At 41.2% G+C, this 13,189-nt stretch overlaps 1 protein-coding gene across 2 annotated transcripts; it reads right to left on the reverse strand.

Annotated features, from left to right (window-relative positions):
- Positions 1-1,073: 1,073 nt before the first annotated feature.
- On the reverse strand, positions 1,074-11,769 carry MSANTD4 (Myb/SANT DNA binding domain containing 4 with coiled-coils). 2 transcript variants are annotated; one of them, XM_013953558.2, is made up of 4 exons: positions 11,730-11,769; positions 9,014-9,141; positions 5,318-5,949; positions 1,074-3,583 (listed from the first exon to the last, which is right to left on the reverse strand). In XM_013953558.2, exons 3-4 carry the CDS (start codon positions 5,777-5,779, stop codon positions 3,008-3,010), a joined length of 1,038 nt encoding a protein of 345 aa, XP_013809012.1. In that variant the 5' UTR covers positions 5,780-5,949; positions 9,014-9,141; positions 11,730-11,769; the 3' UTR covers positions 1,074-3,007. The 2 variants fall into 2 exon arrangements, with proteins under 2 accessions (XP_013809012.1, XP_067145972.1); XM_067289871.1 differs by lacking the exon at positions 9,014-9,141 and having other exon boundaries at positions 11,730-11,740.
- Positions 11,770-13,189: the final 1,420 nt, after the last annotated feature.

Raw genomic sequence — 13,189 nt, forward strand, 5'->3', positions numbered from 1 at the left:
TCTTCAATGTTCTTAGAGCATAATTTCCATTATGCCCAATGTAAGATGCGAGCCTTTATCCTAATGGTTAAGTCCTTCAACTGAAATAAAAGATGAAGAAAGAGGTGCTGGTGTAAACTAGCAGCATAACTGCCTCTCAGAACAGGAGCCAGGCTCCACACCTCCTTCCCAGACAAGTATTTTGTACGCAAAGGACTACAGAAGCATTCTCTGGCCTGACCTGGTCCTTCTGGTCACTAACTCTTGCATTCCAGGTTACATTGACACCCAGTCAGTCCTGCTCACCCATAGTTGGGCACTCAGAATAGTTTTCTAGAAAGTGGGTCACCTCAGGATAAGGCAATTATGAAATCCATGTTAGTATCTGGGCAAATTCCAGTATCTCTATGCATTAGGCAATCACATCAAACATTCTGAATCGTCTCTTCCATGTTTTGAAAGGGAAAGATAAGTCATTTCTCCAAATAAAGAGAATGACTTTGATAGAGAAAGCTACTTCTGGTGTAAATGTGTTTGACAGATATAAGGTAGTCACTTTGAGGGGGAAAAAAAAAAAGAATTTCAGATCCAGTTCCCTCTAGGGCATTTCTATCCAGCTGGTTTGTCTCCTTCTCTTCTCCTTTCTCAAGTACTGGTTGTTCTGAATCCTATTTTGAGGTGCCTTGTCTCTCCAGTTTACTACACAGGGAAAATAGGCACTAGCAACTTTGGGCTGTTGCAATGTGGAATATCCAGGTTCCTCTATATGTGTAGCCCTTTGGTTTTCTCCCTGAAGAAACATCATCTCAGGAGCAATTTTGGGTTGTAGTAGTCAAATTTATTTCCACTATAGAAGCACACTTGTTTCAGTAATAAAAAAATAACATTTTCTTTGCAGAATAAAAGTAATCCTGTAGTGGTATAAATATATTTACTTGCACAAGAATCCATGTAAGTCACTCAACATATACTCAGATTTAGTATTCTGATAGTCTTCAAATGGAGTTACCAAAAGCTAGCTGTTCATAGAAAGATGAGAAATCTAAAGTTTGGCTCAGTTGGGATTTAAACAGATATGTATATGAAATCATAGAAAGTTTCCTTGTTCTTTATTATTATTTTAAATAAATACATCACTTATGAAAAAAACTGACAGCCTTCAGCAGTGATCATTTCTGTTTACTTAATTTAACACATACCGTATGGTGTCAACCATTCAAGCTTCTTTATGCTGCCTTATTGAGATGATCTTAGTCCTGGCCAGGCAGAACTAACATCAAGAGGAAGAAGCTCAGTGTTCCTTAACATGAGCTCTGCCTTTGACTTCACTCCCAAGATGTGGAGTCAGGAGAGAGTTCGGGAGGAAAGGAGCGGGGCACAAAGGAGAAACAGTACCTGGCAGACAAAACATACCACCCTTTTGCAACATGAGTAACAAACTAGCTGGTGAAGGCCAGAAAGTTTTATCCGGTTGCATGGCAGAGGAGGGAGCAATATGAAGGTATCACGGTCCGCCCCTGATTGCATAGGGTTGCATACCAAAAAATTTGCTGATCACAGACTAAATGTTGACCTGTAGTGCCCCCAGCCTCATTATCCCTGATTATCATATTAAAAAACATGCCCTTCACTGCATAAGAATATGTAAATGGGGGGGGCGTACCCCACAACAACCACACAAATGGCAATCTAGCCATGAAGTATGACTGCCACGCTTCCACATCCCACCTTCAGCAACTATAAAAGAGAGGACAGCCCACTAAAGTTTTTGGAAGGGAAGAAAACTGAACCCCCGAACTGTTCACTGGAGATTGCTGACGAGCAAGGCTCCTTCTTTCCTCCCCCAAACAAGGACACCTCTTTGGTAAGATTTGCACCTCCGGCAACGTCGGAGGTTACCTGGGGAAATATATTATTATTGAAAGCACTGAATTGTTAGTTTGAGCTCAAAGAAAGAAAATTTGTTGCAGCAAGTGCATTTATCAGTGGCAATTCCAAACCTGTTGTATCTGTTGCTTTAATAAATTGCTTATTCTTTTCAACTTTGTGAAACTAACTCAGGGCAAGTCCTTTTAGGAGGGCTCTGGCAGGCAAACCTAAATTACCAAGATAAGGAAGGGCCTTTCTTCCCTTCCTTCAGTGTGACACAAGACTCCCATCATGAGCTACTGTCTTTCAAGGAACAAACCAGGTCTAGCAATTTACTTCAGGGGTCATCACAGATTGATCCGACAGCAATTACTTCCTGCTACTAAGTCTCTGTGCTATATTCAGACAGGTAATCCAAATGTAAAATACTCTATTATTTTTATTACTCATTATTAATGACCTGGTATGTCCAACAGTCCAGCTTATAGTAGGTATTATCGATGTGCAGCTTTGTCTAGTATGAATACTTCATGCAAATGGAAGGAGTACACTATCTTCTGCACTCCTACTCAGTTCAGGTCATGGAACAACAGTAGACACCACTGCATAACCTGTACTTCACTAACTCTTAGATAATTCCTGAACTCCTCTTTCAATTGTGGGGACAGAAAACTCTGAAAGGGGGGAATTAAGTATAATAAACCAATCACATCATAGCTCTGTGTTATTGTGTTCAGTTTAAATTATACATATTTACTATGTGGGCTATCTTCAGCACCATGCCCTCACAACATATGCTGATTTATTTTGTGGTTCCTATAATTTTAGGAAATTACTGTTATTGCAGTTAAAAAAAAAAAAAAAAGCCTTGATTTTCAATGTGTCTGTGGGAAGAGGACACCAAACTATACAATACAATACTGAAGACAAGTGAACATAACATTTTGCTCTGATATACGGAAAAGCAATTTCATACATAAGCTCCATTTATGTAGGCACACTGACTTATTGAGCACTATTCCATTTTTAAAAGTTTAACATCAACATTCAATTCTGGACAGAAGAACATTAAGCTTCTAGGACAGTTTCAGTATTAAGAAAAGAACTACCTCTATTTTACAAACATCAAAACACTAATTTTATGCTTAAATTAAGAAGTTCACTGCAAGTGACCCTCTCTCTGAATTCTAAGACGTTCCTTCTCCACTTGCAAGCGTTCCTTCTCAATCTGCAGCTTCTCTGACTCAAACTTTAAGAATTGCAACCTCTCTTTCTCTAACTGCAAACGTTCTTTCTCAAGTTTTAACTTTTCAGTTTCTAGATCCAGAGGCTGCATGACTGGTTTCTCTATTTGAGCCAGATCATTTTCTAGGGCAGGTTTTTCAGCATGCAGAGTCGCTAGCCTCAGTTTCTCTCGCTCAATCTGAAGTCGCTCCTTCTCAAGTTGAAGTCTCTCATGCTCCAAGTCAACATGCCGTAACCGTTCTTTTTCTATTTGCAGGCGCTCCTTTTCCACCTGCAGCCTTTCAGCTTCAATGTCTAGTCGCTGTTTCTCCAGCTCTACCTTCTGCTTCTCTAGATTTATAAGCAAGTGAGAATCTTCGTAGACTAGCCTAGCTTGAGCAGAGCTTAGATTTCCAAACTCTTCAATGTGAGTGAAATCTGGTAGGTCATTTTCCTTTTTTGAATCTGGCAAAACTGATGACAAAATTTCTTCTTCTTCCTCAATAGGAAACTGCAGAGAGGAATGCAATATGCGAAAATTATATTCAAGTCTCTAGACCATAATAAATCTGTTACAACCAACCTCAATGAAAACAGCAGGTATTCTGTTTTTGTTTTTTTTAAACCATCTTAAAAATTAATTCAGAATTGTTTTCTTACATTCTGTGGAATAACTATGCTAGATCCAAAGACTGTTTTATGCTATTTTACAGGCAGAGAAATATGTCAGATTTACAAGTTATTATTTGGTAACTAAAAGTAAAACCAGTTCTTCAGTGGACATGTAAAAAAAGTATAGGGAAGAACACAGTTTTTCTTTTGCATAATTTTATCTTTAAACAAAACAATGTATGATAGATACTATAAATTATACAGAGCCACTGAAAGAAAACTGGATTTAAAAGCATGCATTGTTCTAATTTTTCATATAGCTCCATGACAGTTCTGTGAACCACTAAGGATTTGTTGTGACCAATCATTTATCAAAGCAGCTGGATCTGCAGGCTATTTCATTATGTAAATTAACCCAGCCTTCATTAAGATAAGGATTCCATTTCTAAAAACATTTAACATCGTTCTATATTTGAATTCATCTGACTTATTTTGCATGTTCCTTTCAGATTGCATTAATTGATCCATAAACAGGACTTGTTAAACCAATTTTGTATTGATGTTCTTTTCAAAACCATTTATGACACAGGCAACTTAGGGGCTAGCACCATTGTTCTTGATGGACTGTAACAACTCATGCAGAATTACAGCCCTTATGGGCTATAAACTCATAGTACATAAGGGATCATCATGTCCCACTGAGTATGGTACGAAGGAAAAACAAACTGAGGAAGATATGGGTTCAGAAAATCCTAAGACAATGAGATCCACTGCCAGTCCTCCAGTATTAGAGAAAATAGACACATTTCTTCAGCAGTGGTGAGACAGGAGTCTCACTAGCATTAAACAGCTTACGTTGATAAGTACAACCAACATTCCAGTACTCATCCCAAATGAGCAGAGATAGGATTTGCTCCCAAATAAAAAAAAAGAAAAAAAAAAGGTTTATGTACCAATTTTTGAAACAAGCAGTATATATTTGTAGAGGCAGACCAAAACTACCATAACATTCAATTTCATTCCAGCTGGCTGCCTCACCCAGGACAGTCACAGTAGTACCAATAGCACTAACCTTTGTCTGCAGGTTTCATAGCTGCTTGTCAGAATTAACAATAAAATACTGTCAGAGAGGAATGGCTGGCTGACTTATTCAGGTTACAATTTCATCTCCAGTGGGTTCATTTTAAGAAATGCAAACAACATTCCATCTTTCTGTATCTCCATGTTACAAATATTTTCATTTGTGAAAAGGTGCATTTATTTCTCTCCTCTGTTCATCCATACAGACAGCCTGAATACTAAAATAACCACCCTTTCCTTCAATACATGTGTATCTTCATCCTACTGACTGCACTAATTCCTCTCTATGGCACACAGAATTGGAAAATATATGTGCAAATACATATTCAAAGTTGTGTGGTATTAATTTAACAACCAACATCCAAGACCATACACATAACAGCAAGCTGCTGGATCTGAATGCCATCTCTCTGATACATACTTATTTCTATAGATTCTTTAATTCACACATTCAGACAAAAACAGAAACATGCTATCGAGAAGGACAGCAAAAAGCCCCATGCTGAAGTGTAAAGGCCATAGTGAATACAGCTAGTGTCTCCTAATCACTTACTTCAAAACTCTGTGGATCCTCCTCTTCCTCTTCTACTTTGATTTCTGTTAAAGATCCACCTGCTTCTCTGAAGTCAGTGATATTTTGCCATTCAAAACTACATTCATTTGCAAATCCCATTTTCTCATCCATATCTTCATTGAGAGAGTCATCTAAATCAGATGAAGGAAAGTGAAACCCAGCACCTACTACTTTGATGTTTGCGTTCAGACGTTTTCTCTTCATGAGTGCTCTCCAATCAAGGTACCGTCTTTTCACTTCTGTCCCTGTTCTTTGCTCTCCTTCACCTACAGCATTCACACATTCTGCTATTTCCTCCCAAGCTTTCCGTTTCATCTCATTAATTGTTGTATTAAGTTGCTTGGAAAAGAGTACTTCTTTCCTTTTTCTGATTTCCTTAAGGAGAGTTTGCGTTTCCTGAACACTAAAATTGCTTTTTCTTTTTCTTTTTAATTGTTTCATTTTTTCCAGCTTTAAGCTAATAATTTTACCACAACAGATTTAAAAAAATGTTCTGACACTAATCAGCTATTAATACAAATAAAATTTTAAAAGCAATTAAAGTAGTTCACTCAGTTCTTGTGAAGTAAATTTTCTCTTCACTTGGTAGTATTTTCTATTTGTCAGACTTCCTAAGAGAAAAAGAGCAAACAATATAAATCTCAAAGATATGCAGTGTATATTTTTATTTAATGAACTTGACTCCTAATTCAACCAGTTAAAGAATGCATATTCTCAACTGATCATTCATCCAATAGAAGAAAACAATTTTGTTAAATTCTGAATATAAAGTAGCTATAGATGAGCTTCTCTAATCTCATATGAATTATAAATCCATTAATATATCCGTGTCACAAACCGTTAAGGTTGAGTTGATATTTCCATAATAAAAATATGGCTATTTTCCTTTGGCTCTTACAGTTTTGCCAGTCAAGATCCGCTTAAGGCTAAAATTGGACATACACATCTCAGTTTGAATGTTGAATCATTTCCCAAAAAAGCTAAAATTGTTATATCATTAGTTCAGAAACATAAAATGTTTAAGTGACTGAAATTTCTTAGATGCTTTTTAAAGCTATTTCTATTTTTTTTTAAAGTAGATTGATAGGAAAGATTGAAGTTTTAGATGCACTTCTGATTTACTTTAATCACAAAAGAAAAAGTGTAACAATTCTGCTGAATGACAGAAAACAACTAGTAGTACATATTCAAACAATGCCACACATCAGAGGTGTTTTAATGGGAAATAGATTTAGGAATAAGTCATTACATGCCAATGTTAAAGCCCTCCTTCATCCATCTCTCACTGCACAACCTCAACCCATGTCAGATGTGATCACAGCTTGAAAGCTAAGCCAGTCCTCTACCTTCTGCAGTAGCTGATCCTGTAGGGAAAGCTAAACTTCATAATACACTTGACAAACAGTGAACAACCCTACAGAGACAGTGGAAAGTTTGAGTGAGAGAAACATATGGGAATATTAATGCAGTGATTAATACATCATGTACTGCATTGCAAAAGAAAAAAAGAGAGACTGAAATGTTCTTAATCAGATTGCTTAGTAGAAGTCCACCTTCAGATTTGTTTTGAATCTTCTTTTGAAACACTTGTTACCCACCACTGTTAGAAAAAGGCTTTAAACCAAGGAGGCCAATGTTTCACTATTAATCAATACAGTATTTACAGTTTCAAGCTGTTATGATTCTTCACTATTTAATCCAACATGATTTTTTGTCCACGTGAAGCATATGTCTCACAAATTATATATTTGATTACTATTGACTAATGACTAATGGACTTAATCATTAAATAACAAATGCTTTTTTCCCCAACCTATCCAGGCTGTTCATGTTGCTAACTTTTTTTTTCCTCCTGTTATTTTCCTAAGGTTGGTTAAAACTTATACATCAGCACATTACACAAAAGCTCTCCATTTTGTACGGTAGACATTGCTTTCCATCCTGTTCCCTTACAAAGTTTTCCATATCAAATAACATACTTTTGCACTCCAGCATCTAAGCAGAATGGCATCAAATATTTTATAAAATACTGCCTTTAAAAAACCATTTCCCTATTTTTCCTGATTAAAATATTGCCCTATTGCCCCCTACTGTAAATTCACTTACTTCCGATGCTTGCTACCTAGCAAATATGCAAAAGCCAGCCCCAAGAAGAAACCAATTTCACAGAACATAAGCATGTATCTACATAGACTACAATACAGTGCTACCATGTAGTTACCCAACAATTTTCAATCTTCAAACTCAAGTTCGAAACTACATGTTACTGTTTCGGATGCATAAACCTCCTGCCCTTCTGAAAACAAAATACCAATCTATTTTAAGGAAAGAGAAGAATTTAAAAAATAGCATCACCTACTGTTTTGTTTTTAACACAGACACTTAGCTTGACATGACCAGTAATAATAAAAAATGTTGCAGTTTTAAAAAAAAAGTCAGATTTATAGCCACAACACAGCATTATATCTGCTGGTATTAGATAAAATTTTTCTGAGACCTTTTATCTGATCTTTAAGCTTCTCCCTTAGCCTTCCTTATTATGAGCTTATCCTGAAAAGATACTAGGCAGCATAATATTTACTTCAGTCTGGAAGAAAATCAATTTATTTGGGGCTTGCTGTTGCTTTTCTAACCCAAATTACAGTGTCACTGCTTTTCTTCTGTTATTACAGCAACTGAATTTCTTGAGCTATCTATCAAATTCTAAGTTCAGCTTGTTAAATTTTTTCAACTTTTAAAAAGTCATCGAGCAGCTTAATCTTTCAGTAAAGTTACCAGTGCACTGACTGGAGTTAACGAATTGAGACTGCTTTGGGAAGCATCCAGAGTAACTGCCTTATTAACAGTGACTGATAGATAGACATGTATCCTCTTTTACACTGATTAAAAACCATTTAAATCACTAGAACTGGAGAAATACACATGCTTGGAGACACAGTTAAATGCTATCAAATTATTATTAGTTTCAAGTTAAGTTCAAAGTGATCACACTGAGTTCATATAGCTACATGATGGCCTTAGTAACAATTCTTCCAACACACAGAACATTTGCATCTGTCCGATTTCAGGGTCTGTGTGTGAGTGTGAGAAATATTCAGAGGTATCAATTTTGAGTTTGTCTTCTAGGTAAAAAGAATTATATAGGATTCCTACATACAGCATAGTTTTCAAAATAATTAATTTTGGACATGTCACTACCAAAACATTGGACCTCTGCCTCAGGTCGAGTCCTACTTACTGAAATCAGCAGAATTACACATGCTTGATTTTTAAGCATGTTCTTAAGTGAACATTTAAGTACTTTGCCGAATATGGGGCAAAGGGTCAGATTTATCAAAGTATTTGGGAACTGGATATATCTCTTAGGGTACCTAAATATCAGGCTTTACCTGAATAAAGCTGCTTTCATCTCAAGATGTATACTGCACGAACTCTTTACTTAGCCCTGGTTGGGATCAACACAGCAATGGTCATTCCCAGTGGCAGGGAAATCGCAGGATTTTAGAGACTGATATGGCATCTCTCTTTACTTCTGCTCTTACAAAATTTCTCAGTGCTAGCACAGCAGGGGAGAGCAGGCACAATCACAGGCAAAAAAAGATTAGGTCTTCACATCAATTTTTCATCAACATTATTTTCTAACTGTAATTCTGCAGAAATGTGGAAGACACTAACCTCTCATCTTGGCTGCAGAGAAGGTTACGAGTTATGATGCACCATGTCCAGCTATCCTGTGGGTCAACCTCCTGGCTCCTTGCACAGATCACAAGTGTTCTGAACCACCTGTCTGATCTCCCCATCCACTGTGGAAATGAAGTGCCTAATCTTCAGTTTTGGATTTTATTCCACAAGTCAAGCAAATGACCAACCTTTAAGCACTGCAATACCTAACTTGGAAACTCTTGGCATTCATTGCCCTTACTATGCAAAATTTTCTTTTAGACTTTTTTTTTTCTTGAGCATGTCTAAAACAAGCCCTTAAATTTGTAAGCAAAACTCCAGCAAGCCTTATCTACCTATTTTTAAAAATAAAGTAGAAGCTAGTAGTCATGAGAAGTACATCTTACTTTTTCCACTGGTCTTTCTTCTGTGAAAACATATCGACCCATTAAAGACATTTTCCTTCTTATTAATCTAAGTGGGTGTTAATAAATTTTCTTAACAGTATATTCACTTCCACAGTTGGATCGACCCCACTGTGGGATTATTTACCTTTTTAATGTATTAAATAGAAAGCAATATTATCTAACTAAAGCCGAGGTTTGGAATATTCTTGTTTCTGATGTTGCTAGTTGCTCTCTGGGAAATTACTTTTTAATGCAGAAAAATGAAATGTCATGTGCCCAAAATATTTAAGGAACAAAAATGGTAACAAGCCAGGATTGGTACATGTTCTAGACAGCTACAGTAAAAAATATATCAGCCACCAATTTGAAAGGCATAATTTACAAAGGCATGACATAGAGCATGTATAAATTTTGCTTTGATATAAAGTCTAAGATATTAAGTTCCCACATTTGGAAATAATCGTAAACAATATTACAGTCTTTGGAAATCAGTACTGTAACTGGTCTATATTTTAGTGTCTTTGGTAGAGGATTCCACAGCAAATAAGGCTTGTTGAGTGAACCAACTTGGGAAAAAGGGCAATCCCCTTGGAAAAAGGATGTGGAGATAAGAGCAGAGGTGGGGAAAAAAAAAGTTTTCACTCAGATCAAGCCACTTAGACCACTATGAAGGCAAAGGGCATCTGCAAGCAAAAAAATCCTCCTCAAGTGTATGACCAAGAGTACTTCTGATATGTGACCAAACTCTCAGTCTCCTCACACGGAATAACTGCAGTGTGATCATGTGAGAGAGGAATCGCTAGGGATTTAACAGAGGATGCAAACAGCTCCCATTACATGATTAACCATGTACCCATCGCATGGCAAAGCACTTCTGCATGATAGATGCAAATGCACATTTGTGCAGTTTGGGTAGAAATGCAAAGTGCTAGCTAGAAAAATAGAAACGATTCTGATCATGTGATAGTGTAAAGTTTTCAAGAGGCTTCCAGGAAAGAGCGTAACAAGAAGCTACAAGTTAGACAGAATTGTCCCAGGCTCTCCCACCCTATATATGGCTGGGAAAATCCTCATCTCTGTACTAAAGAAACATATTGTCAATGTTGAAATAAGACGAGTATTGCAAAACTGTATGGAACTCTCCCAAAATACATGAAACAAACACAGATAGAATAATTTTAAAGTACTTAATGGCAGAGGCATCCACATTCTGCCCCCTATGGCTTCTGTCTCCTTAGCTCACAATATACTACTGTGTGAGCACTGGCTGGAATGAAGCATTAAAAAAAACACCACCACCAAAAAACAAACAAACAAAAAAACAGAACAAAAAACTACCCAACAATAAAGACTTTCACCAGGATTGAAGCAGAATTGGTTAGTATTAAGCCTGGACTATCCTTCAGGATTTTTTTTTTTTTTTAATATGGCAGTCCATGTTTTCTGGCTTTTTCCACTTTTAAAGGTGACGGTTGAAGAAATAAGCTTTACATCAGGAAGACTGGCAACCTGCATTTCTAAAATAGTATCTGAGATTCTGAGGCCTTTGTGCGATCACACAAGCGCAGGGCCTGTACGATTCACGATGGATGGCTACGTTGCCTGGGAACACGCTGTGTTTCAGCACTAACAAAGGCTGTAGGCCGAGGAGGATATGGGTGCTGCTATGCGCATGCAACCAGACCGCAGCGCCCGCTGAGAGCAGCGGGAGGCAGGCGGCAGGCACCGGGACGGGAAGCAGCCTGGACGCGGGCTGCTGAACGCCGGTCGCGGGCGGCGCTTCCCGGCACACTGATGGCCATGTGGCCGCTCCCCGCCCGCAGCGGGAAACCGCTCCTCCGGGCGGCAGCGAGGCCAGGCCCGGCGCCGCCCGCTCCGCTCGGGCTCACGCAGGCGACAAAGAAAGGCGAGCGCAGCCGCGGTCGGCGCCAGGGCGCCCGCGCCGAGGGCCGGAGCTCAGAGTTCGTGGCCCGGCCGGGAGGCGCGGGCCGGCGCCCCTCGGCAGTCCCCGGCGCCGGCAGGCCGCGGGGCAGCGGCGGCCCAGCACGGAGCCGAGGGCCGGCACGGCCGCCACGAGGCGCCGCCTCGCGCCGCTCCCGGGGGCACGGAGGGCGCTGCGGAGGCGGCGGCGGCGCCGCGGCCCCGCCGCCCTCACAGCGCTCCCGGGGCGGCGGGCGCTGGGGCCCATGTGGCCCCCACGAAGGGGCCGGGTGGCGGCGGGCCGGCTGCGCCCCCGCGGGGCGCAGCCCACCAGGGATGGGGCGGGGGGAGGGGCGCCCCCCCCCCCCGCGCTCGGTCCCCGGGGAGCAGCGCGAAGTACTCACCTGCGCCCAACTCCCCTCCGAGTCGCCTGCCCTGTAGCGGCCGCCGCGCTCCCATTGGGCCAGCCGCCTGCCTGTCAGTCCTCTCCGCACGCCTATTGGCGGGGCGGGACTGTCATTTCCCTCCCGCCCCCGCCTCCTTCACCGCCCTGACTCGCCCAGGTGGGCCGGAACCCCCCAAGTAAGCTTCGAGCCCCGCAGCTTCCTTCGCAACGGGACTTCTGCCGCGCGCACCTTCCGCCACCGTTGGCTACAGCTGCTGCTTGTCCGCCCGAAGCCTGACGGTGATTGGCTAGACCCAGCAAGGCCCGCCTTCTCCCTTCAAAGAGCTTCCGGAGGCGGGGAGCTGGTGGGGCTACTGCGGCGCCTGATGGGGCCGCGGGTGCAGGGCGGGGCCGGCCGCTTTGTCTTGAGGCGGCGGCGGTGGTGGCTCTGCGGGCGCTTTCGGCCTTTCCCCGGCCCAGGCCCTGGTGGGGGTGCCCGCCGTAGCCCCCCGTTCCCGGGGGCTAGTATGGGGTGGGGAAACGGTAACAGGAGGAAAGCTGCGGGAGGAGCGGGGCCTCTGTCCCCGCATGCGGTGGCGTGTGACCGTTATTGGTGGCTGTTAAAAGAGGAGCGCAGGCTGTGCTGCTGCGCCCCGCCCCGCGAGCAGCCGGAGCCGGCTGCTGGGAGTTAACGGGCTGATCGGCTCGGCCTCGCCGGGCGATGCCCCCGGGCCCTCGGCCGCCTGGTTTCCTTCTGCGATGTTTGGTCTGGGCACGAGCTAACGGTGTGCAGGGTTGTCTCTGCTTACAAAGGAACCTGCTGCTTTTCGGGTCTTCAAAGATCCTCGGTCCTGCTTTGGGCCTTTCCGCTACTATGCAGGAGCGGCAGATAAAATAAGCAACGAAACCCGTTATAGCCAGTGGGTTTATGATGGCTAAGCTAATGCCTAGCAATGGCTCAATTCACATTTCTTCCTACACTGGGAGGTTTGAGTATTTTCTGGGTTTTGTGTTTAAAATAGTTAAATAACATACTGATACTTATGTTTTGGAAAGTGCTGCTTACCTAAGCCACAGTGTTGTTATGCTTATTGACTATATGAGTGAAACATTTTTGTGGAGCTTTCTATTCTTGGGCTTTTCCCTTTTGTCTCCACAGCCATGCATAAAGGGTCTGACATTTGCTCTTCACATTACATCTTGTTGCCTTGGTAACATAACCTTTGTGCATAGACAAGGCACTACCAGGCAAATAATTCAAAATATATTTTGGTGAAATTTGCCACCTTAATTCTGCCCAACCTGACCATACATTTATTTTTTTGCATATATATTAACAGAATTACTTGCTGAATGCTTTTAAATCATAGTTCTTTGTGATATTCAGCATTTGCAGTTACACGTTTTGACTGGACAGATATTAATACAGGTTCTGATGCTTGTAGTTGTGATGATGAAATTAAAATTTCATTTAAGAGG

The sequence above is a fragment of the Apteryx mantelli genome, chromosome 1, assembly GCF_036417845.1.
Source record: "Apteryx mantelli isolate bAptMan1 chromosome 1, bAptMan1.hap1, whole genome shotgun sequence".
Lineage (NCBI taxonomy): Eukaryota > Metazoa > Chordata > Aves > Apterygiformes > Apterygidae > Apteryx > Apteryx mantelli.

Bases quoted from the DNA above. Each gene is read 5' to 3' on its own strand.
- MSANTD4 (XM_013953558.2), bottom strand. From the start codon at position 5,779: ATGAAACAATTAAAAAGAAAAAGAAAAAGCAATTTTAGTGTTCAGGAA. The intron at 3,584-5,317 runs GTAAGTGATTAG...TCCTCTCTGCAG, and splicing joins AGGATCCACAGAGTTTTGAA to TTTCCTATTGAGGAAGAAGA.